The following is a 24,902-nucleotide window of genomic DNA, read 5'->3' as shown; positions in this document are numbered from 1 at the left end:
TCTTTTAAGAAAGTTTTTATCCGACCAGAGCCTACCAAACCTCTCAACATCAGCGTTGGGGCCGCTGTGTGAGGAGTGGGATGCAACTGAGCCCCCTTCCCAGGGCTCTCCTGGGGCATCCTCACTTGTGGCCCGCACACCACACCTCGTCCCTCTTGTTCTCATCTGGAGTCCTGGCAGGCCCACCTGGGGTCACCAGAGCTGACCCATGCAGGGGGCAGCTCCTGACGACTGAAAGAGGAGAAGGTGGTCTTCTGGGGTCTGCTCCTCCCAAGCCAGTGTCCTCCACGACTCCAAGACACCAGAGGGAACTGCACTGGCCACTCCTCCCAAGAAGCAGGGTCCCATGCTTCCAACACAGTGAGGCTGGAGAGCCGCATGAGACCCCTGCAGCTAGGGACGAAGCTACCAGACCCACCCTTCCAGGGTGCACAGGCTGGAAGCCCCTGAAGCTTTGCCCTGCATCCAAGCCTTGTTTCTAGGGCAGCAGTGGGTTCAGGGGAAGACAGTGGGATGGTCACTGGAGGATGGTCCCAGTCAAGGGGACCAGCCAGATCCCAGATGCCTAGTGAGCCTGGATCACAGCACCCTTCACAGACACCGCCGATCTGAAGATCTGGCTGTGGGATGCAGGCATGAGCCAGGCCCGCCGTCAGGGCTTGCAGCGCTTGCTCTGGCCCTCGGAGGTGGCCGGAGCAGCCCGCTTGTTGCGGTGGTGGGGAAAGGTGGGCATGAGCTCCGGCTCACAGGCTGTAGGGAGAAGGGCAGTTCAGGGCTGGCAGGCAGCAGGCCCAGGTCTGAGTCCGGCACTGCCTCCTGACCTGGCCCTGGGCTGTCTGCACCTCCATGTCCCCATCCTCTTACCCCAGAGAGGGCGTGTGCTCAGGGACGGCACCAGGACAGCTCTCCACCACCCACCCTGGGCAAATGGCTCCCAGCCAAGCCCTCCCGAGCAGGCCTGAGGAAGCCAGACACTCACGCAGGGGCTTCTCCTTGAAGTAGGAGCTCTCCAGGCAGTCCCCAGCGGTCGCCCTGGAGGAAGGCAGCGTGCGTGACTGGACGGTGAATCTGGCTTCCTCACCTCCCACCCGGTGGAGCAGCCCATGATCCAGATTCTCAAAGGCAGGATGGGCGGCCAGAAGCCAATGCGAGTGGGTGTGTGCCTGGGGAGGGCGTCTCTGCGGCAGTGGGCTAGGCTCTGGGAAACTGTCTCCCCAGAATGTGGGTGGTGGGTGTCCCTGGACCCGTGCAGGGATCAGCACCTTTTCTTAGGGTCGTACATGAACAGGAAGTGCAGCAGGCGCAGCCCGGCCTCCGACAGCCATGGGAACTTGTGCTTCAGGTTGTTGTACGGCTGCTTCCGAAGGCTATACTGGCCAACCAGTGGCAGCTTGGAAAAGCCCTACGGGAGGCAGGAGCTGAGGTGCGGAGGGCATGGGCACAGGCATGGGCACGGGCAGGGGGCTGCGGGGTGCCCAGTACACCCACCGGCCAGATGTTCTCACTCGGCGTTCCTAGCAGCTGCACGATCAAGTCAATCTGGTGGATCTCGGAAGTGCCGGGGAGAAGGGGCTTGTGGGCCAGCAGCTCGGCCAGGATGCAGCCCACGGCCCTGCAGAGAACAGGAGACCTCACTGCGGCCAGACCTCTGCTGACCCCAACAGCACAAGGCAAATGGGACCTCACTGCAGTCAGACCTCTGCTGACCCCAATAGCATGAGGAACAGAGGACCTCACTGCAGTCAGACCTCTGCTGACCCCACCAGTGCAAGGCTGGGTCAAGGGCACTGAGGACAGGCAGCGACCATGGGCTCCCCTCCTGGGCCCTGCAGGCCTCCCAGGCTGACACTGGCAGGGGCAAGCGTCCCTCCTGCAGACCTCGGTGCTCCAGGCCTGGCAACAGCAAGCTAAGTTCTCACACTTCCTCCTGGGTTCCCAGGCTCAGGCCTACCTCCCTGGGAGTGGGAGGCTGGCAAAGACCCTACTGCACTCCTGCTCCTCCCCTGAGGCTGAGCTCAGGGACCAGGTGACCCAGCTCCTGTCCCCGCCCTTCCTGAGGCTGCAGGCACTCACCACATGTCGATGCTGGTGGTCTGCGTAGTGGTTCCCAGCAGCAGCTCGGGGGCTCGGTACCTGCACACAGAACGCCACCTCAGCATGGCCAGCTCTGTTTCCCAGCCCCAGCCTCCACAGGACATGGCCTCCCTGAGAGCCTGCAGGCCTGGAAAGTACTCCAGGTGGGACCACCCTCTGCCCCAAGCCCTGCAATCCAGGTGGCCCACACAGCAACAGCTGCTGGTGGCGAGAGCCATCCCGCGCAGCTATGTCCTGAGAGTCTCCAGGACCACGGCCCTTAGCACACAGCCACACCAGCCACCACCAGCCCATTCTGACGGGGACCACACAGCACGTGGGTCTGGACCTGGGTCTGACCAACCCTGACGTTCAGCCCGTGCTAAGCATGACCCTGTCTGGCCTGCTGCAACTGTCCTGGAGGAAGAACCAGAAGCAGGACACAAGCTGCCCACCCTTTAGCCTGTGAAGCAACCTTCCTTCCCACGGACAGATTCACGGCCACGCTGTGTTTCTGGCTACCTCAGGCCAAGGTGTGTCTCACCTGGGCAGGTCCCTTGGTGCCACTATGCCCGGCTCTCACCATTTCCTGGGACAGCCCTGCTGTTTCCTGGGAGGCTGTCCCAGACCCAGCGTTTACAAGTGTGCACAGGCCCTATAGCTTAAGATTCTCAAGGCCCATTTGCCACTTCAGCCTGACATCCCCAAGGAGCGGTCCCCCAGGCACGCCTGGTCCCCAGGGGCCACCATGCTTTCAAGGAACTCACCAGAGAGTGACCACCTTGGGGGTCATCGGCTTTACTGGGACGCCATAGGCCCGGGCCAGGCCAAAATCCGCTACAGCAGAAAGAGGAGTGAGTGTTGCCGAGCAAGGACTGACGAGCTGCCATGTGGGGACGGGGCTTGCACGAGCTGCACCCACCTGTCTTCACGCAGCCCTTGTCAGTCATGAGCAAGTTGGAGACCTTCAGGTCCCTGTGATGGAAAGACAGTGGCGGTGGTTCCCGGACAGCCAGGGCCACCTGGGGGATCAGAACTTCCCCACGGCACCAATGCCCACATACTTCCTGCACACTTCCTCATGCTTCAGCTTTTTTTTTTTTTTTTTTGAGACGGAGTTTCGCTCAGTTACCCAGGCTGGAGTGCAATGGCGCGATCTCGGCTCACCGCAACCTCCGCCTCCTGGGTTCAGGCAATTCTCCTGCCTCAGCCTCCTGAGTAGCTGGGATTACAGGCACGCGCCACCATGCCCAGCTGATTTTTTGTATTTTTAGTAGAGACGGGGTTTCACCGTGTTGACCAGGATGGTCTAGATCTCTTGACCTCGTGATCCACCCGTCTCGGCCTCCCAAAGTGCTGGGATTACAGGCGTGAGCCACCGCGCCCGGCATGCTTCAGCTTTTTAGTATCTTTATTTATTTTTTCATTAACTCACACATGCTCTTAATGTTTAGGCCTTTTAAGAATGGGAGCGGGCAATGCACAGGGGCTCACGCCTGTAATCCCCACACTTGGGAGGGCTGAGGCAGGCGGATCACAAGGTCAAGAGATTGAGACCATCCTGGCCCTCATGGTGAAATCCTGTCATTATTAAAAATACAAATATTAGCTGGGTGTGCTGGTGCACGTCTGTAGTCCCAGCTACGTGGGAGTCTGAGGAAGGAGAATCACTTGAACCTAGGAGGCACATGTTGCAGTGAGCCAAGATCATGCCACTGGGCTCCAGCCTGGTGACAGAGTGAGGCTCTGTCTCAAACAAAAAGATTGGGCATGGTAGCTCACACCTGTAATCCCAGCATTTTGGAAGGCTGAGGTGGGCGGATTATGAGGTCAGGAGTCTGAGACCAGCCTGATCAGCACGGTGAAACCCTATCTCTACCAAAAAAACTACAAAAAATTAGCTGGGCATGGTAGCATGTACCTGTAATCCCAGCTAATTGGGACGCTGAGGCAGAAGAATTGTTTGAACTTGGGAGGTGGGGGTTGCGGCGAGACAAGACGGCACCACTGAACTCCAGCCTGGTGACAAAGCAAGACTCTGTATTAAAAAAAAAAAAAAAAAAAAAAAAGAGTGCATGGCCAGGGAAGTTGGCTCCCACTTGTAATCTCAGTACTTTGGGAGGCCAAGGTGGGTGGATCGCTTGAGCCCAGGAGTTTGAGAGCAGCCTGGGCAACATAGAGAGACTCCATGTCTATTTTAGAAAAAATACCAGTGGAGTGCAAGCAGTGGGCAAGCTGTGACAGCTGGGAACCCCGAGATCGTCTAACTTTGCTCAGGAGGCAGCAGTCAGGCCTCAAAGGAAGTGGTGCTTCCACCTCTGCCTGGCTCCACCCACCTGTGGATGATGAAGTTCCTGTGCAGGTACTGGAGGCCCCGGAGCACCTGCAGCACGATGCACTTGACCTGTGCAGAGGGTCAGGGGTCAGAGGTACCAGTCAGGGTTAACCTGCAGGGGAGCCATCACCACAACAGCCCGGGAAACCAGCGCCCTTACAAGGCTCTCAACCCGGGGCTGCCCACTCCCAGCAAATGCACCCCCAACAGGATTTCCCCTCATGGAATTTCAGCTCGTTGAAACACTGGAGGCAGAGGCAGAGGCAGCGGCAGCAGCGCTCTACCAGTCCCCAGGTGGTCCTATGTGTTACGAATGTGCACCACAAGGGCCCATGAGGCCCATCCCCCCATCCTGAGCCCCCTCTGCCACGCACCTGGGCCTCCGAGAAGGGTGTTGGCATATTCTCCAGGAGGCTGGCCAGGTCCTGCTCACAGTAACCCATCACCAAGAAGATGCTGGAAGAAACAGAAGATGCATGCCACCCTTCTGCCTTCTCCCAAGGGGTCAAAGTGGACCTCCCCTTCTGCAGGATGGAACATAAGCAAGACAACCTGTGTCCCCCTCAGACAATGGGCGCCAAGCCAGGCGGTGAGGTGGGGTCACCTCGTCTGACAACCTCATGCCCAGTGACGCTCAGTCTTCACTCTGTGCAATGCCTCTAGCCCAACACACATGCTCCCTGGGGCCCGACGCAGACCAGGAGACCGCGCACCTCTCCAGGTGGTTCCCCACAACCACCTCCTTCAGCTCCACGATGTTCGGGTGGTGCAGGCGGAGCAGCAGTGTGATCTCCCGCAGGCTGCTGATGGGGATGCCTGCAGAGGGAGGCGGCCTCAGTGAGCCCCACCAGTGACCACAGGGAAGCCCCCAGCCCCGCTGCTCTTGGAGCTCCAGGAACACCTGATACCAGGTGCTAAAGTTGTCCCCACTTCAGGGAGAATCAGGGCGACCCCAGTAAGCACTTTTAACTCTTCCTTGACCAAATACAAAGTGGCACCTCTCTAACCACTGTGGACATTCATCTGGGGACAGGGCAGGTGCTGGGGGTGGAGGGGCCAGCAAAGCTGAGCCTGCAGGGAGGTGGGCTCACCGGACAGGAGGGAGAAGAGGGGATACAGACCACAAAGCCCCCCTGGCAGAGATCTGGGGCCCAGTGTGGACCTGAGAGGTGACATGCTGGGCCACAGCAGAACCCTCCCAGAGGCTGGCCCCTCCAGTCACGGTGCAGTTGCACTCAGGAGGGTTCAGGTAACTCACGCCTTCCCACCTCCTCCCCGTGAGGTCCCAGCACCCCATCTGCTCACCATCCTTCTCCTTGTCCATCCGCACCTTCTTCAGCGCAACAATCTCATCTGTCTGGGTGTCCCGGGCCCGATCTGCAGTGGAAACGCATCTATGATGACGTCCCATCGGTACCCTCGTGGGCTCCCTAGCCGCACAGGAGCCTCTCCCTCAGCCGCAGGGGTGCCCTTTCTTTCCTCTGACAACCTCATGCCAGCGACACTCAATTCTCACTCTGTGCAACAGCTCTAGCCCAAGACACATGCTCCCTGGGGAATTTCTTCATTTGACCTGGGGGAGGGGGGGGTGCCCTGTTCTGTGCAGGACCTGGCTCCAGCCACTCAGTTCTGTGGCTCCAGGCTCTCCGTGTCCTCCTCCTCAGCACACAGACCACTGCTGTGTGCTCTCTTGTAATCTCCTAAAAGCAAATAAGGTATTACGTGTAGAAAAAAGTCAACCTTATTTTGTGTGAAGATAACGCTACAATTTCACAGCCATTGTAAGCGTCAGTTGTGTGGTGTGGTTTTCTCTCTTCTTTTTTTTTTTTTTTTTTTTGTCTTGTATTTTTTTTTTTTTTTTAAGACGGGGTTTCACCATGTTGGTCAGGCTGGTCTTGCACTCCCGACCTCAGGTGATCCACCCATCTTGGCTTCCAAAGTGCTTGGATTACAAGCATGAGCCACCACACCCAGCCTCTCTTTTTTCTCTTTTTTTTTTTTTGAGACAGAGTCTCACTCTGTCACCAGGGTGGAGTGCAGTGGCGTGATCTCAGCTCACTGCAACCTCCGCCTCCTGGGTTCAAGCAATTCTCCTTCCTCAGCCTCCTGAGTAGCTGGGATTACAGACGCATGCCACCACGCCCGGCTAATTTTATATTTTAGCAGAGACAGGGTTTCACTATGTTTGCCAGGATGGCTCGATGTCTTGACCTCATGATCCACCCGCCTCGGGGTCCCAGAGTGCTGGGATTACAGGTGTGAACCACTGTTTTTTCTTTTTGAGACACGGTCTCACTCTGTTACTACGGCTAGAGTGCAGTGGCATGATGACAGCTCACTGCAGCCTCCAACTCCTGCGCTTGGCCGGGTCAGTGGCTCACACCTGTAATCCCAGTGTTTGGGAGGCTGAGGCAGGAGGATCATTTGAGCCCAGGACTTCAAGACCAACCCAGTCAATATAAGGAAATCCCATTGTAAAATAAGCTGGTGTGGTGGTGCACGCTTGTGGTCTCAGCTACTCAGGAGGCTGAGGCGGGAGGATCGCTAGAGCCTGGGAGGTCGAGGCTGCAGTGAGGTATGATTACGTCACTGGACTCCAGCCTGGGCTCTAGGGCAAGACCCGTCTCGCAAACAAACTAACAAAAAACACCTGGGCTCAGGGGACTCCTCGAGAGTGGCTAAGGTTATTGACATGAGTACTGTGTCCACCTCCAGATACTTTTGGAAAGTTCTGCATTTTATTTCTCTAATGGTTCACCCTACTCTGCAGTGACACACACTGGATTATGGGTATTAGCAACCTGATGCTTACATTTATCCAGAAATGGAACAACGCTTGCAATAATCACACCAGGAATTAAACTTCCTGAACAAGTTTCTGCCCTGGTTCAGAGCACAGGGTATGAATCCCTTCCAGCCCCAACGCTCTCGTCCCACACTGTCACAGCCACCAGCCTTGGCCACTCACACACGATGCCGTAGGTGCCCTCTCCAATCCGGTTCAGCTTCTCAAACTCCTTCACACTCCGGCATCGCCCCAGCTGAAAGAAAGGGGTGTTGCGAGTGTGGAAATTTGACAGCTGATCAAACTTAGGATGGGTATTTCAAAGGTAATTTGTAGCAGGGAGCCCGCCCAGGTCTTGCTCACCAAACAGAAAGGCAACTACATGCTTGGGCTTTTTTTTAAACTTTTTTTCTTTTTTTGAGATGGAGTCTCGCTCTGTCACCCACGCTGGAGTGCAGTGGCACAATCTTGGCTCACTGCAACCTCTGCCTTCTGGGTTCAAGTGATTTTCCTGCCTCAGCCTCCTGAGTAGCTGGGACTACAGGCGTGTGCCACTACTCTGATTAATTTTGTATTTTTAGTAGAGATGGGGTTTCACCATGTTGGCCAGGCTGGTCTCGAGCTCCTGACCTCGGCCTCCCAAAGTGTGGGGATTACAGGTGTGAGCCACCGTGCCCAGCCTCTTGGGCTTTCCTGATGAGAAGAGGTGGTGACGATACTGGGCCAACACTTTGAAAGAAATATCAGAGGCAGCCACTCAACTACTCCCTTTCAATCCCACATGCAAAAATACATCTGTGGCAGGGCTGCTATCCCAGCATCCGTATGTCACTACTTCCTTGAAGTTATAAAACACTACCCTGTGGCACCTGGCCTCGGGATGTGAGCTGAAGGGACCGTGTGACTTCCAGATGAAAGGAAACTGGAGCCACCCACTTCTCCTCCCCTCAGCCACAGGAAGACAGATGGAACCAAAATGCCTGGCCCACTTGTGCAGAACAACTGCTTCTCTCCAGAATGTTAGAGGAGGATGAGAAAAAGCACCCTCTTACCTGAGCCAGTGCATTTTGGGGTCTGTGTTGTAGCAGAGTCTGCACTCTTCCCCGTAAGACGTCCATGTGGCAAGGTTGGAATTCTAACAGCCCCTACTTTCTGGCTTCCTTCTCTGAACCCTACCCTTGCTCTCAAACCTGGGCTCAAGCAATCCTCCCACCTCGGCATCCCAGACGGCTGAGGCTACGGGTGTGAGCCACTGGCCGGCGTTGTCCTCAGTCTTATTACTTCCTGACACCTGGAGGCCGAGTCACAATCATCTAGCCTGCCACTCTTCCACATTGTCGCCTCAACCTCCCTTTCCGGCCTTAATCCCCCTCTCACATCCTCTCTGCGTGTGCTCTTTGTGTCACCCTTATTTCTGGGTGTCCAAATTCTAGCCACACTTCCTAACCCCAAAGAAATGCCATGCCACGCTGGACGCAGTGGCTCATGCCTGTAATACTTTGGGAGGCCTAGGCGGGAAGATCACTTGAGCCCAGGAGGCCGACGACGAACTGAACCGGGATCACTCCACTGTATTCTAGCCTGGGCAACAGAGCAAGACCCTATCTGGAAAAAAACAAAAAAAAGAAATGCCAACTCACTGCTTCACCCCAGCATCCAGCACAGAGCTCTCAACTCGGGGAGCGCTTGCTGCACGTCTGAAAGAGGTACCAGGAGCAGCCAAGGCCTGTGTACCTCGTGCCGTCATCCAGCCACGATCTGCTAACGATTCTTACTGGACACATGGCCTCTCAGCATCAGGCAGCAGTTAAACCACCACCCAGCGGCCAAACTTCAAGCCCCTGCGCCCCCGCCAGCCACGCACCTCGGCAGCATCGCCCCACGCCCCGAGGCTCTCTCCTCTCTGCAGAGGGCGGCACAGACACCTTGTCACTGGTTGCGAACCAGGGCTAGCGTGAAGCCACCAGGCAGCGCTGGCGCCCGCTCGATGCAGCCCAGGCCCAGCGGGAGCCTCGAAGCTCCAACTCGCCGCGCGAGTCAATTCTGCCGCTACACGAGCGGCTCGCGGCTCGGCCTGCAAAGCCCAGCCGGGACGCAGGCCTCAGCGGCGCCCGAGCTGGATCCCGGAGCCTGCTCTTCCCAGGGCGCGGGCCCGTCCGTCCGCGGCGCTAGGCGCCCCTGAGCCCGCCCGGCCCCCGGAGACCCCCAAGGCTCAGCTAACGGGGTCCCGTGGTCCCGAGCTCCCGCCCGCCCCCGCCCCCGCGCCGGCTTCAGCCCCAGCCGCGGGGAAACTGGGAATGTCGTTCCCGCCCGTGCCGGAAGCCTCCGCGCCCGGCCGGGCACTACCGCGAGCGGGGCGGGTGGAGTTGCCCGGATGGCACCCCGCGCACCCTGTGTTCTGGAGGCACGGTGAAGAAGCCCTCCTTACGAATACACTTCAGACGGATGTACTCCGACTCCAAGTCAGGCTCCGCCATGCTGAGCGCCGGCCCCGCCTGCCGTGCGCGCAGGCGCAGACGCGGACAGCCACGCCGCGCAGGCGCAAAAGCTCTTTCCCGTGCCTCCCCCTCCTTAGCAACGGTTACCAAGAGACGCTCCCGCGGGTCAGCCTTAGGCGCTCAGCTCCGGGGACCTGCTCGGATTGCTGCGGTTCGGGCCTTATTTTATGATGAAGCCCGGGCACCTGACCAGGCTGCGCCAGAGTGGGAGGTCATGGCAATTATCCAGGTGAAGGTCTTCCAGGTTAGGGGGTCCTCCAGGTGACAGGGTCCCCCAAGTGGGAGACCTTCAGGTGGGGAGGTTCTCCAGTTTTTTTTTTGGGGGGGGGTCCTTCAGATGAGAAGGTCTTCCAGGTGACGATTCTCTAGGTGGGAGGATCCTCTAGGTGGGGGGGCCTGTCCCTCAGGTGAGGGGTCCTTCCGGTGGGGAGGTTCTACAGGTAGGGGGGTCCTTCAGGTGAAGGTTGTCCAGGTGAGAGGATCCTACAGGTGGGAGGGGGTCCCCAAGGTGAGCGGGGTCCTCCAGGTGAGTGCATCCTCCAGGTGAGAGGTGAAGGTGAAGGTCCTCCAGGTGAGGGTCAGGTCACTTGGTCCCTGGTGAGGGATGTGGGCTTCTGCAGGCATTGGGTGCCTCCTCTGTTCTGAGGACATGGGGGCTTCAGGAAACTGAAGGAAACAAGTGCTGATATCCATGCTGTCGAGCTCTGTGACAGAAGTAAGCAGGAGCAAGAGAAAGACAGGAGAGGAGCTCTGTGAGGGGGTGTCATTCAAGCTTAGCTTCTGGGTGGGAAGAGACAGCTATATCAGCAGTCTCTGACATGCAGCAAAAGCAGATACCTCCCCTCACTCATGGAAGACCTGACCCCAGGCTGACAGAAGCCGCTCTCACAGGCACCTGCCTCTCCAGTTTCTCTCACAGCCCAACCCTGGAAGGTGGAAGAAAAGTCGACATGGAATGTTTAGGAAACACTGTTGGTGCCTAGGTCCAGTGTCAGGGACAGGCAGCACGTCCTCTAATCTGGCTCCACTGTTGAAATTCAGTTGAGCTAGCAGAGCTCAAACCATTGCCCATAGCCAAATCTGCTTCACTCAGATGGAGGTTTTGATCAGCATGTAGAAAATGAGGGAGTTGAGGCCAGGCTCACACCTGTAATCCCAGCACTTTAGGAGGCTGAGGCAGGAGGATTGCTTGAGGCCAGAAGTTCGAGACCAGACTGGACAACAGAGCGAGACCCTGTCTCTATAAAAAAAATAATGCTCACTTTGGCAGGACATACACTAACATGGGAACAATGCAGAGAAGATTAGCTTGGCCTCTGCACAAGGATGACACACAAATTTGTGAAACATTCTATATAATTTTTAAAAATAAGAAAAAAAGGAAGATGGGGAGTTGAGTCCAATGTCTCTTCCCCACTGCACAACCCTATTGCATTGGCCCCTAGAGAAAATAAAATGCCTCCCCTTCTGAGTTCTGATATTTCATTTACATCCTGGAGCCTTTAGGAGATATTTAAATTACACCTGTGTCCAGGAATTTGAGACCAGCCTGACTAACATGGGGAAACCCCGTCTGTACTAAAAAATACAAAATTTAGCCAGGCCTGTTTGCAGGTGCCTAAATCTTAGCTACTGTGGAAGCTGAAGCAGAAGAATCGCTTGAACCAGGGAGGCAGAGGTTGCAGTGAGCTGAGATTGTGCCATTGCACTCCAGTCTGGGTGACACATCAAGACTCCATCTCAAAAAAAAAATAATTCTCAGCAGGCATGGTGGCTCACGCCTGTAATCCCAGCACTTTGGGAAGCCAAGGTGGGTGGATCATCTGAGGTCAGGAGTTTGTGACCAACCTGACCATCATGGTAAAACTCCATCTCTATTAAAAATACAAAAATCGGCCAGGTGTGCTGGATCATGCTTGTAATCCAAGCACTTTGGAGGCCAAGGCGGGTGGATCACCTGAGGTCAGGAGTTCAAGACCAGCCTGACCAACATAGTGAAACCCCGTCTTTATTAAAAAAAAAAAAAAACATATATATATAAACAAAAATCAGCCTGGCATGGTAGTGTGCATCTATAATCCCAGCTACTTGGGAGTCTGAGCCAGGAGAATCACTTGAACCTGGGAAGCGGAGGTTGCAGTGAGCTGAGATCACACCACTTCACTCCAGCCTGGGCAACAAGAGCATAACTATTTATCTCAAAAAAAAAAAAAAAAATCATCTTTTTTACAAACTATCACAATTTACATAAACCATTTACGATATACTTGGACTTCCTGTTTTAATCATGACCATCCCTCTTTTCAAAATAACTAGCCATTTTAGGACAAAAATTTACCATACAATATTCTTTCTCATATCAATTTATTTTCCTTTTAACTGTTCCTACTAAAAATACCTCCTTATAACTATCTTTACATCTCTATTTTTTAAAAGACAAGGTCTCACTATGTTGCCCAGGTTGGTCTCAAACTCCTTTGCTGAAGCAATCCACCCAGGTCAGCCTACCAAAGTGCTAGGATTACAGGCATGTGTCACCATCCATCCCAGGCTAACTTTTCTATTTTTAGTAGAGACAGGGTTTCATCATCTTGGCCAGACTGGTATGGAACTACTGACTCCAAGTGATTCACCTGTGTCAGCCTCCCAAAGTGCTGGGATTATAGGTGTGAGCCATTGTGCCTGGCCTATTTCCTTTTAATAAAAACTTTATTAGAAAAATCTTTTCCTGAAATATATATTTTTTGAGACAGAATCTTGCTCTGTTGCCCAGGCTGGAATGCAGTGGCACAATCTTGGCTCACTGCAACCTCTGCTACCAGGATCAAGTGATTCTCCTGCCCCAGCCTCCTGAGTAATGCATGTGCCATTATGCCCAGCTAATTTTTGTATTTTTAGGAGAGATGGAGTTTCACCATATTGGCCAGTCTGGTCTTGAACTCCTGACCTCTGGTAATCCACCCACCTCAGCCTCCCAAAGTGCTGGGATTACAGGCATGATCCACCACGCCCAGCCAAATATAATTGTTTTTAAGAAAAATTAGAAATGAGCTAGACATTTAATGGGTATCTAGTATTTTACGTAACCTTTGATTTGAAATTATAACAAGCTTATTTACAAGTATTTATTCCATTACGTTTACCTAATTTTAAAAATAGTTTACCTAGATTACTTAAGAAAACTGTGATAGGCTAGGCACAGTGGCTTACACTTGTAATCCCAGCACTTTGGGAGGCCAAGTTGGGCGGATCACCTGAGGTCAGCAGTTCCAAGAGCAGCCTGGCCAACTTGGTGAAACCCTGTCTCTACTAAAAACATTTTTTTAAATTGCCATTCCTGGTCGCAAATACTTGTAATCCTAGCTACCTGGGAGGCTTAGGCGGGACAAACACTTGAACCCAGGAGGTGGAGATTGCATTGAGCCAAGATCGCACCACCTGCACTCCAGCCTGGACAACAGAGTGAGACTTCACGTCAAAAAAAGAAAAATATTTCTACTCATCTTCTGAGAAAGGACACAAATAAATGTTTTCTTGACTACAGAAAAAAAAAGAAAAAGAAAAACAAAAAATACTGTGGCATTCTTCATTTAAAATTATTTCTCTGTTAACCTTTTATTTGTGCGTGTGCTGGGGTTTCACTCTTTTTGCCCAGGCTGGCGGGCGATGGTGCAATCTCAGTTCACTGCAACTTCTGCCCGCAGGGTTCAAGTGATTCTCCTGCATCAGCTTCCTGAGTAGCAGGGATTATAGGTGCCCACCACCATGCCTGGCTAATTTTTGTATTTTTAGTAGAGACTTTTCTCACCATGTTGGCCAGGCTGGTCTCAAACTCCTGACCTCAGGTGATCCACCCATCTCAGCCTCCCAAAATGTTACAGACATGAGACACTGTGCCTGGACTAACCATTTTTTTTTTTTTTTTTTGAGACGGAGTTTCGCTCTTGTTACCCAGGCTGGAGTGCAATGGCGCGATCTCGGCTCACCGCAACCTCCGCCTCCTGGGTTCAGGCAATTCTCCTGCCTCAGCCTCCTGAGTAGCTGGGATTACAGGCACGCGCCACCATGCCCAGCTAATTTTTGGTACTTTTAGTAGAGACGGGGTTTCACCTTGTTGACCAGGATGGTCTTGATCTCTTGACCTCGTGATCCACCCGCCTCGGCCTCCCAAAGTGCTGGGATTACAGGCTTGAGCCACCGCGCCCGGCCTGGACTAACCATTTTTATAGCCTGTGAATTTCAGGTTTTTATCTAAGTAAGAACCTTATGGTTAAACAAATATTTCTCTTTTTTCTTTTTTTTTTAATGTCAATTGAGACATCGACCACCACCTGTGAAGTCTGGCCTGCAGACCCTGACTCTACCATGGATGAATGAATGCGCTCTCACGCCATTATAGTCATACAAGTGGGCTAGGGGTGGCTGTTGGCTGCTTTCAGAGGGCGAAATGCAACCCATTGACCAAGACCCTCTGTCCATCCACACATTTATTCCTAACAGCAGTTCTAAGTCAACATGCTTGCGTATAATTAACATGGTTAAAAGAGTGGTTTTATGAATGATAAAAGCTTTAGTTTCCAGGCTCTGGGTAAACATTATTAATGGGTAATTCCCCTTTTACCTCCCCGAGAGGGCTATCCAGCACAAAGTTTACATGAGTAAACAGAGTAGAGAACGCGACATGGGGTAAACAGACTTAACTAGAAAAGCCTCATTCCTGTTTTCTCCCTAACTTAGTGGAACAACTGGCCACATTTGGCCGGCTCCAATAAAGCCTTTTGGCCTTCCAAAAGCTTTGAGACTAATCTATAACTTTTCCTAATATATCTTTAATATTTTGCCAACCACCCCAAGTGAATATCAACAGCCAATACCTCAGGATTTAGCTCTTTTCATGAAACAATATTAAATACCTTACTTATTAGAAAAGTACGCAAATATAATTTTCTCTTTTGGGTTGCAAGCTTTGTAACCCTCATGCCAAATTTTGGCAATTTATAATATGTATTGATAAATATTAAACTCCTTGACCAATAAATCTAAACAATAATGTATGTTGATAATTCTGAAGACACTTCTAATTTTATCTTACCAATACTTTTAAAACCAGCTTATTTATTAAGGATTTACTTAAGTCACATAAATTTGAAAAGCCATTTGAGTGAAAGTTTCCATTTTTCTGATACAGTATTTGATGTAAGTGCTTTCTTTCCTTTAAGCCAATTAATTAAAGGCCTTTTGTATATTTCTGGTAGTGAAACATTGTATGCGTTACACATAAATACATAGTTGTATCAGCTATACAGAAGATTCATAAGACCCCTTCTTTTTTTCTAGTATTTTAAACTTCCAATTCCTTTCCTTTTTTTTTTTTTTTTTTTTTTTTTTGAGATGGAGTCTCATTCTGTTTCCCAGGCTGGAGTGCAGTGGCACAATCTCAGCTCACTGCAACCTCTACCTCTTGGGTTCAAGCGATTCTCCTGCCTCAGCCTCCCAAGTACCTGGGATTACTAGCACCTGCCACTATGCCCAGCTAATTTTTATATTTTTAGTAGTGACAGGGTTTCAACATGTTGGCCCGGCTGGTCCCAAACTCCTGACCTCAAGTGATCCACCCACCTTGGCCTCCCTAAGTGCTTGGATTATAGGCATGAACCAATGTGCTTAAACTAAGCTTCCATCTACTTGATAAGCTGTTTCACTGTCCTAGGCAATTTTCAGCTACATAGCCCCAAATTCACATATCAAAGGCAGAATGCTTAAGTGAAAAATCAGGTAGCAAAATTTACATCTCAAAATGCAGACAGATAGTCTGGGTGTGTTAGAGGGACATGAAAAATGAATGCCATGTCAAACATAAAATTACAGGCTGTGCATGGTGGGGGACCTCAGCGGGGGACTACCCAACTTTGGGTAGACAGCTGCCCACTTTGGGTCCCCTCTCCTGAGAACTGTTCCACCATTCAACAAAACTCTCTGTTCTGCTCATCCTCTGGTTGTCTGCATAACTGCATTCTTCTTGGACATGGGACAAGAACTTGGGACCTGCTGAATCACAGATACAAAAAGGACGTGACCCTGTAAGACAACCCACTTACCAGCCCACTGGCCATGGGAACGATGAAGCTGTGATGTCCTTGGGGCTCTGAGTTCCTGGCAGCTCCAAGTTTTCAGGAGCCACCACATTCCCCTCACCCAGACACTGATGCTGACGGTGGAAGCAGGCTGTGGCAGGCGCAGCCCAGCCATGGGCTAAGCCCAGATCCCATGGTGAGTGTGGTCTGCTGGGCTAGGTGGGTGGAGTACCTCCAGCGGCAAGCCCAGAGCCAAGCAAGGCCTGGGTAGGGGCACCACCAGCCACAGAGGTCCCCAGCGGAAGCAGCAGCAACCCAAGAAATCCTGTCAACTATTTCAGTTAAAAAAAAAAAAAAAAAATCAGGTAACACAATACAATAGCAAGCTATTTAAGATGTGAGAGGAACTTGTCTGTTTATACTCTTGGGGTTCCATAAGAAAAACGGAAGTTTCTTCCCAAACAGAAGTCAGGTGCCTTCTCTTCTACACATACACAGCAGTCTGTTAGAGGGACATGAAAAATGAATGCCAAGTCAAACATAAAATTATAGGCTGCACGTGGTGGGGACTTCAGCAGGGAACTACCCAACTTCAGGTAGAAGGCTGCCCACTTTGGGTCCCTTCTCCATTGAGAACTGTTCCAACCCCAAGAAAACTCTCTGTCCTGCTCATCTTCAGGTTGTCTGCATAACTCTGTATATGCGTATGTGGCAAACAGACTTAATTAAGCTAATATGTTGGATAATAGCTTTTAATTAAGCTTACTTTTGGCCATAGAGCTCTTTAAAAAAATCCTTTTGGATGTGTGCAGTGGCTCATGCCCGTAATCCCAACACTTTGGGAGGCCATGGTGGGTGGATCATGAGGTCAGGAGTTCACGACCAGCCTGGCCAAGATGGTGAAACCCCATCTCTACTAAAAACACAAAAATTAGCCAGGCACAGTGGCCAACGCCTGTAATCCCAGCTACTCGGGAGGCTGAGGTAGCAGAAACACTTGAACACGGGTGGCAGAGGTTGCAGTGAGCCGAGATCACGTCAGTGCACTCCAGCCTGGGTGACAGAGTGAGACTGCATCTCAAAAAATAAAAAAAAATAAAAATCCATTTAAATCTTACTACTTTCTTTTAGCTGGAACAAACTGCTGATATTTCAAAAGTTAAACAAATTTCAAACCAGAAAGGATTTAGGAATTGAACCTGGGCTGTCTGGTGGAAAAATGGCAGAATCTACCTACAGAACTACAGTGTGATCACACTTACTCTGAGTGTGGCTTGGCATGCAAAAGGTGGCCTTGTTATGCAAGTAAAGCCCATCAGGGGGTCAAAATCGTTTTTCCCTTTTGCTGGATGTTTTTTGTTTTCCCTTTTTCCCAGCTGTGGGAACTTTGCCAATTCAGAGGCCTTGTTTCCTACAATTGGGAAGTTTCAAGTCTAAGAGAGATGGTCAAATCCAGTGGGAAAGAGACTGAAGCAGCAAAAACAGCAAACACAGAAACAACTAAACAAAAAGCAGTTAGGCAAAAACAATCCCACAATTCATACAAATTACTGAGCACACTAACAGTAAGAAATTAGACCAGCCAGTTGTTAATCTTAGTTTTAGTCAATAAGGAGAATTTCCAAGACAGAACCCTAATTCAGCTACTTACCTAGGAACGGGGCCCAGGCTTTAGATTGTCTGCCGTCCTGGAATCAGGAAAAACTCCAACTCCCCTTCCCTGTTGGATGTGAGCTGAACTCCAGGAAAGCTCCTGTCCCCATCATCATGAAAGCAGGAAAACTCATCTTCTTTGTTGGAAGTAACACACCAGAAAAGGAAAAGGCATTGTACAGCAGAATAAACCTCAGACCTCAACCAAGTTTCAGGAGACGAGAGACTCTCTGGAGGGTGATGGCGCTCCCAGATCTCAGCAAATTGTCCTATTGTCTTGAGCAATACACACAGCCAAAACTGGTCCTAAGTAACAGCAGGAAACCTGCCAAGGTTAGGGCCACCTATACTCTGAGTCCCTTTATGGTCGCCAATTTGTAAACCAAAAAGTATCTCAGACAGGTCTCCCTCAACTTAGTTTATTTAACCAAGGTTAAGGATGTGTACCTGAGAGCCAGGTCTGTGCCCTCCTCCAAAGATGACGTTGAGGGCTTCAGTATTGAAAGGGAAAAGAGGGGCTGGAGGGGAAGGATGGAGGGTGTGGTTACATCATTGAATCCACGTGTTACAACAGAAAAGGAGCAGGTAGGAAAGAGTCACTTATATTTTTATCTGCTGCCCAGTAAATTGGCACTTCACCTAAGGTGAACAAAGAGTAGCTCCCTGTGGAGAAATTTTATTTGTAGCTCTCCGCTTAGGAATAAAAGGAAGGCAGCTTCTTGTGTGACTCATCTTTAAGCTTATTTTTTTTTCTTTTGGCACAGTGAAATTCGCGTACCCAAAAGTATCTCAGATACCAAGTTTTATTGGCCCTTCACATTTCCTGAGGCTCTGTGTATGTGCCAGGTAGGGCTGTCTGGATTGGAACTGCATGTGTGTGGCAGACAGCAGGCTCCCTCCCACTGGCACCTGAGAAGTCCACGTCTGGGCCTCTGGTGGACACGCTGCTGTCCTGTGGGTCTGTTGGCCACTGAAGCAAGCATATCTCGGGAGATCATATGAAAAGCCTGTTGGCCAGACTAGAAACTAACAAAGCTAACACACTATCACTAGATGCATGAGCCTTCCAGACAGGGAAGGGCATTCTCTCAGGCAACAAAGGAGGTGCGTCTAGCCTCACCTGACAGCTGCTGAAGAGGGTGCAGCCGTTGTGCTCAGGACCCTTCAATGGCCTCCCACAATCAGGAGCCCTCATCTGTGGGCCAGAAAGCCAGGGCAGCGCTGACAAGGCCACTTCTAACATCTAAGTGTGGTCGCTGCCCTCTGCCCACAAACGCATCCCACTTTCTTCTTTGGGGCCTTTTAATACGCTGAGTTGGAATACAGACAAGCTAGGAGCCCTGGGTCCTGTTAGGGGACTGTCTGCACCTCTTTGCTCTGTAATGTTACATCTTAAGGTTTAGCTCTTAGAATCTGACCTTTTCCCCAGGTTTGTGGGGCATCTCATCATTTTAAATTTTTTCTTTTTACTTCCAGTTTATGAGGGGAACATCTCATTCACTATAACTTCCAAGTATTCATGCCATACTCTTCTGAAATGAAGGAAAAGTGTTTTAACTGTCCACCACAGAGCAGAGTGTGAGACGCCATCTGCTGTCCATCACTCCGCACAGCCAGCCACTCCCAACAGGAACATACTCATTTATTCATTTATCATCACAAATCTCGCTTTCTGAGCTAGTCACTCCTGCCTCGACCGAGCTGCCAGCAACTCTGGGGAAGGCAGGACCAAATGGCACTAGAGAACAGGCCATGGCTTCTCACAGGGTTGGGATGGCCCTGGTGCCACCCTACCGGAGAGCACTGGAGAAGAGGGACGTGGCTTCCCAGAGGGTGGGTGGCCGTTCTGCTCAGGCAGTGCCACCCTTCCTAATACGCCTGTCATGGGGAGTAACGGGTGCTATGCAAGGGTGTCTGTTTATTCTTTGATATGTAAGTCATAGGCATCTGCTGTACTGGGGGTCCTGTGTCGCCGGTAGGGGCCCCAGTCCTCAGGTTCCCGGATGGTTCTCTGCTCTTCACTTCTGCTGGAACTGTAGCTGACTAGCGACTCATTTGAGGCCCGAGTGATGATAATCTGCGGAATGACGAATTTCCTCTTGGTGGACTTTTGCTTTACATCAGGTTTCTCTAGAGGAAAAAAACATCCCGGCATTTAGTAGATGGTGTAAAGCTCCTTCCATGATGCACATACCTCCTGCCAGTGGTCAGAGTAAAGGAATTAGATTTCTGGTTAGCAGAAGAAATAGCTACCAAGAGTTCACAAGTGATGAAAACTGTCTGTGAACATTCCAGAGCTTAAACGGATTTGCAACTCAGCCACAAGGGTTGCTGACGCCAGACACCCCTTTTCAGGGAAGAAAACAAGAGAAACACTCCCACTCTCCGCCGTAGAGACTGCGTGCAGCCTGGCACCAGGGCGACCGGCACAGGGAGGAGAGAGAGTACATGTCCAGACAGGAGCCTCCTCAGAGCCTCAGCTTCAGAGACACCATCACCACTCCAAAGGTTTCTAAGCCTGGTAAAGCCCTCTGTACAGAACTTTATCAATTAGAATGCTCTAGAAATGGACATTTCTGATGTTGCTCACATTTTCTTAAACTTGTTAAGATTACGAGGAATGCCAGAGACCTGTGAAACTGCTGAGCTTGCTGAATGTTATCAAGTAAAAGCAGAAGTGCTCCTCACCACCTGCTCTCCTGGCCTGCTGCCTGCTCCTTCCCGGAGTGCCACTGCTACAAGCTTAGGCACAGCCATTCAGGCGCCTGGGAGAGCAGGGTGGAGCTCCCTCTCCGCACACGCATTTGTAGTATGGAGTCAGACGACTCACAGTCACCTTTTCACAAAAACATAACTACACTGGTCAGGGTGTTTTACAGCTTGCTTTGTGGGGACACGTGGTATCTCATAAACCTGGATACGTGGTGGGATGGACAGCTGGCAACGACAGTGCTGGCTTTATTATTATTAGAGATGGAGTTTCGTGCTTGTTGCCCAGGCTGGAGCGCAATGGTGCGATCTCAGCTCACTGCACCCTCTGCTTGCCAGGTTCAAGTGATTCTCCTGCCTCAGCCTTCCAAGTAGCTGGGATTATAGGCATGTGCCACCACACCCAGCTAATTTTGTATTTTTAGTAGAGACGGGGTTTCTCCATGTTGGTCAGGCTGGTCTTGAACTCCTGACCCCAGGTGATCAGCCCACCATGCCCTCCCAAAGGGCTGGGGTTACAGGCATGAGCCACCACGCCCAGCCTATTACTTTTATTATTTTACTATTATTATTATTATTATTATTGAGATGGAGTCTTGTTCTTTTGCCAGGCTGGAGTGCAGTGGCACGATCCCGGCTAACTGCAACCTCTGCCTCCTGGGTTCAAGTGATTCTCCTGCTTCAGCCTCCCAAGTATCTGGGACTACAGGTGCGCACCACCACGCTCAGCTACTTTTTGCATTTTTTTTTAGTAGAGATGCGGTTTCACCATGTTGGCCAGGATGGTCTCAATCTCTTGACTTCATGTTCTGCCTGCCTTGGCGTCCCAAAGTGCTAGGATTACAGGCATGAGCCACTGCGCACGACCTATTTAATTATTATTATTATTTGAGATGGAGGCTCACTCTGTCACCCAGGCTGGAGTGCAGTGATGCAATCTCAGCTCACTGCAACCTCCACCTCCCAGGTTCAAGCAATTCTCCTCCTGCTGCAGCCTCGCAAGCAGCTGGGACTACAGGCGCCCACCACCACACCTCGCTAATTTTTGTATTTTAAGTAGAGATGTATTTTAAGTAGAGATTTCACCATGTTGGCCTAGCTGGTCTCAAACTCCTGACCTCAGATGATCTGCCTGCCTTGGCCTCCCCAAGTGCTGGGATTACAGGTGTGAGCCACTATGGCTGGCTGACAGTGCTGGTTTTTATTGCATGCCTGTTCTGAGCCCTAGAACAGTGAATAATGACACACAGCAGCTTCAGGTATAAGTCTCTGATGACCCTTATTTCACAGACAAAACTGAGATACAGACAGGCCAAGTCACCTGCCCAAGGCTAGGCAGATGGAGTGAGAGCATACCACTGCGCTCCAGCCTGGCAACATAGTAAGACTCTATCTCAAAAAAAAAAAAAAAAAAAAACCAAATTATATCAATTTACCTTTCCACAAAGAGATTATAAACTGAGAAAGACGTTCCCTATTCCAAACTTATAAAAATATTTACTCATTTTTGGTTTTCTTTTTTTTTTTTTTTGAGTCAGGGTCTCACTCCGGTCACCCAGGCAGTGAGGGCAGGGGCAGCCACCGGGAGCAGCTGCTGCGAAGTGGCCAGCTGCAGCGGACTAAGTGTGGCTGGGGCTGCATGCCCCGCAGAGCCTGCAGGAGCCAGGAGCAGGTGGGAGCTCCACCGGCTCCCGAGTTGGCGGGGCAGGAGCCCCTCCCAGCTGCAGCTGGGGCCCCGGGCATCCCTGTACTCTGAGGGCCTGGGAAGTCCTCCAATCTCGGCAGGCTCAGAAGTACCTGCTCCCACCATCTGGCCTCTCCCCGCTCCAATTTCAGAGCGAAGCTGAGGCCGAGCCCAGGCACTGTTGCAACATGGGTGGGTGTGCATACACTCAAGGCAGTGCTGATAAGCAAGGCCCCTGCCATCTCGGGTCCCTCTAGACTTCAGATGCTGGCGAGCACGGGGAGAAAGGTAAGTGGGGGCCTGAGGGCAGCCTGGCCTGAGCCTGCAGGCATCCTTCAGCACGAACAGCCTGGGCATCATGGACGACACGACCAATGGCAACAGGAGGCAGACAGGCTCTTGGGTAGACATGGGCGGGTCCCTGGTGAAGCCCCATCTTCAAGCCAGGGACAGCCTGAAGCCTGGGGGCTCGGCCTAGCTCCGGGTGGTGTGTGGCTCAGAGGGAGAACTTACAGTTTTTTCTGGCCCGTTGATGGCTGCCCATGGACCAGTCAGCAGGTACCTCCTCCCTTCTGAAGCCCATAAAAATACTGGACTCAGCCAGACCCACAGAGAGACGTCAGGACGACCAGCTGTGGGGGAAGGAGCTATCCAGTTATGTCTCCTCAACTCACTGGGATAACCTGCCGGCAGAAACAAGCTACCCAGTCTGGGTCCCCCCTCTGCTGAAAGTTGGACACTGGTCGGATAACCTGCCTGTGGAAAGGAGTTACCCACATTGGGTCTCCTGAGAACTGTTCTGTCGCTCAGTGAAGCTCCTCTCCGCCTGTCTCACTGCCAGTTGCCCACGTACCTGATTCTTCCTGGAGGGGGGACAAGAACTTGGGACCAGCCAAATGGTAGGACTGAAAGAGCTGTAACAAACAGGGCTGAAACATGCCCTCCTCCCCTCCACTTGCCATGCTGCAGGCAACAAGGAGAGAAGAGCTGCGGCCATTTGGGGAGGCCAGGGCTGTGATACCCTCTTTAGGGCTCTGTGGTTCCTGGCATCTCCAGTCTCCTGGGTGCCACTGCATTCTCCTCATTCAAATGCAGGTGCCTGCAGCAGAAGCCACATGTGCAACACCTGGTCCAGCCACAGCCTCGCACAGAGCCAGCACCTATGCTGGCACCTGTAGCTGCCCACCCCAGGCCTGTGCCCGGCTGTGCATGGTGGCTGAACCCCACACTTACTCACCCACACACTGCTTGCTGCTCTTCGCCTGGCTCACCCTTGGCAGGTGTGGGATCTGAGCCAGTGTGAGCTGAGTGCAGCCTGCTGGGCCGAGTGGGCAGTACAAGTCCAGCAGGTGTCAGCAAAACCCAAGCAGAGGCGCTGTGGCCACAGAGCTGGTTGGTGAAGGGACACCCTTGGACTCCCATGACAACAGCAGGGTGGTGGCGTGACCAAGACTCACCACAGCCCCATCCACCGAAGCTCAAGTGATCCGCCCTCTCCATTTAAAAATTGTTTTTTTGGTAGAGACAGGGTCTCACTCACTATGTTGCCCAGGCTTGTTTTTGAAACATAGTCTTGCTCTGTTGTCTAGGCTGGAGTACAGTGGTGCAATCAAAGCTCACTGCTACCTTGACCTCCTGGGCTCAAGGGATCCTACGTTTAAGTTGTTTTGTTTGTTTCTTTGTTTTGAGGCAGGGTCTCGCTCTGTCGCCCAGGCTGGAGTGCAGTGGCTGGATCTCAACTCACTGCAACCTCCGTCTCCTGGGTTCAGGCCATTCTCTGCCTCAACCTCCCGAGTAGCTAGGATTACAGGTATCTATCACCACGCCCAGCTAATTTTTTATTTTCAGTAGAGACGGGGCTTCACCATGTTGGTCAGGCTAGTCTCAAACTCAAGCGATCTGTCTGCCTCGGCCTCCCAAAGTGCTGGTACCACAGGGGTGCAGTGCGCGTGGCCAAGGTACTAGTGTTAAGCCTCGTTTTCTATGTTAGCAAGTCAGATATCCAGCACCATCCACGTTTCCCATGTAGCCGATGTGGTGCACTGTAGGGGGAGATCCCATAAGCGCCCAGGCAGAAGCAAAAGGCCTCAGCCTGTTTCCATACAATGAAGAAAAAAGTAATCAGAAATATAACCGCAGTAATTATTCATATGCAATCTTAGTTATTCATAGGTGATCTTAATTCCTTTACTAATGCCTCTCAGGTCAGAAGTGTGAACCTGGGGTGACACTGTGAAATGAATGACACTAAGGCAAGATGCTCTAAGCCCTCTGTCACGCCTGCATAAGGGCTGCTGGAAGGCGCCTCAGCTGTGCGGCAGCGCCAGCACCAGCGCTGGGAAAGCACCCGATGTTTAGCCAGACAGGGAAGGAGATGTCCAAAATGGCTGAGACATCACCTTCCTGGGGAAGTTTGGAGAAAACTCTGCTTCTCAAGCTCTCACGGTAAGGCCTGATGGCTGTCAGGGACACCCACAAACATCCGGGGTCTTATCTGTCTCTATGTGATGCTATGCTTCAGTGGTCACGTTCCATGTCTACTCATGTTCTGCTTCTGCACCTGGTTCATTTTTTCTTAGAAAAGATAATCAGGAATACTAACATTAACTCTTAGTATTTCAGTTCTTTCTTGATAAGTATGGAAAAAGTGCTGATGCATCATGCTCCTTACCTCACTTCGGGTGCCAGAAATTCCTGAGCCCCCACCTGAATGACACGTGATGTACTTGACTGTATCACAGCCACGCCCTATCCACCCCGCCCCCAGATTTGCAACTCAAAAAAGTGAGAGTGTCTCGGCATTCGGGGCCACTGCTGGTCTCTGAGATCTGGGTGGCAGTGGACCCTGGGCCCAAACTCTCTTTTCTCTGTGTCTTGTGTCCTTTATTTCTACTATTTCTCGTCTCTGCACCAGCCGGCAGCGGCTCACAGAACCCTGAGGGACTGGACACTACAGTGCATCACTGCCAACTCCCACGTGATGTGAGCCCTAAGCTCTGCCCCTCCCTCCATCTGTTCTGGGACCTGTTTTACTCTAACCCACTTGAGTATCAGAGGGCCCACCCCCTCAGGCGTCTGCTTTTCCAGATGT

The 24,902-nt window shown here is 51.7% G+C and overlaps 1 protein-coding gene, 1 long non-coding RNA gene and 1 other non-coding gene across 13 annotated transcripts; 2 read left to right on the top strand and 1 right to left on the bottom strand.

Annotated features, from left to right (window-relative positions):
- On the bottom strand, window positions 1-24,761 carry CDK10 (cyclin dependent kinase 10). 11 transcript variants are annotated; one of them, XM_032284737.1, is made up of 14 exons: window positions 24,756-24,761; window positions 9,779-10,357; window positions 7,377-7,449; window positions 5,714-5,785; window positions 5,122-5,224; window positions 4,783-4,864; window positions 4,410-4,477; window positions 2,996-3,048; window positions 2,841-2,910; window positions 2,074-2,133; window positions 1,489-1,612; window positions 1,263-1,402; window positions 980-1,032; window positions 3-750 (listed from the first exon to the last, which is right to left on the bottom strand). In XM_032284737.1, the coding sequence occupies exons 4-14, from the start codon at window positions 5,730-5,732 to the stop codon at window positions 653-655; spliced, it is 870 nt and encodes a 289-aa protein (XP_032140628.1). In that variant the 5' UTR covers window positions 5,733-5,785; window positions 7,377-7,449; window positions 9,779-10,357; window positions 24,756-24,761; the 3' UTR covers window positions 3-652. The 11 variants fall into 11 exon arrangements, with proteins under 11 accessions (XP_032140633.1, XP_032140628.1, XP_032140627.1 ...); XM_032284736.1 differs by lacking the exon at window positions 24,756-24,761 and adding an exon at window positions 15,790-16,541 and having other exon boundaries at window positions 9,779-10,395; XM_032284742.1 differs by lacking the exons at window positions 9,779-10,357; window positions 24,756-24,761 and adding an exon at window positions 9,622-9,730 and having other exon boundaries at window positions 1-750; window positions 1,281-1,402.
- Window positions 1,607-2,927, top strand: LOC116555794. Its single transcript, XR_004270679.1, has 2 exons — window positions 1,607-2,410; window positions 2,768-2,927. It is a non-coding gene; the product is annotated as an uncharacterized LOC116555794 (long non-coding RNA).
- LOC116555888 lies at window positions 10,948-11,052 on the top strand. The gene has a single exon (XR_004270730.1). It is a non-coding gene; the product is annotated as a U6 spliceosomal RNA (small nuclear RNA).
- Window positions 24,762-24,902: the final 141 nt, after the last annotated feature.

Source organism: Sapajus apella, unplaced genomic scaffold, assembly GCF_009761245.1.
Source record: "Sapajus apella isolate SASKATOON/1434 unplaced genomic scaffold, GSC_monkey_1.0 scaffold15, whole genome shotgun sequence".
In the NCBI taxonomy this organism is placed as follows: domain Eukaryota; kingdom Metazoa; phylum Chordata; class Mammalia; order Primates; family Cebidae; genus Sapajus; species Sapajus apella.
This window is presented reverse-complemented; position numbering and strand designations above follow the sequence as displayed.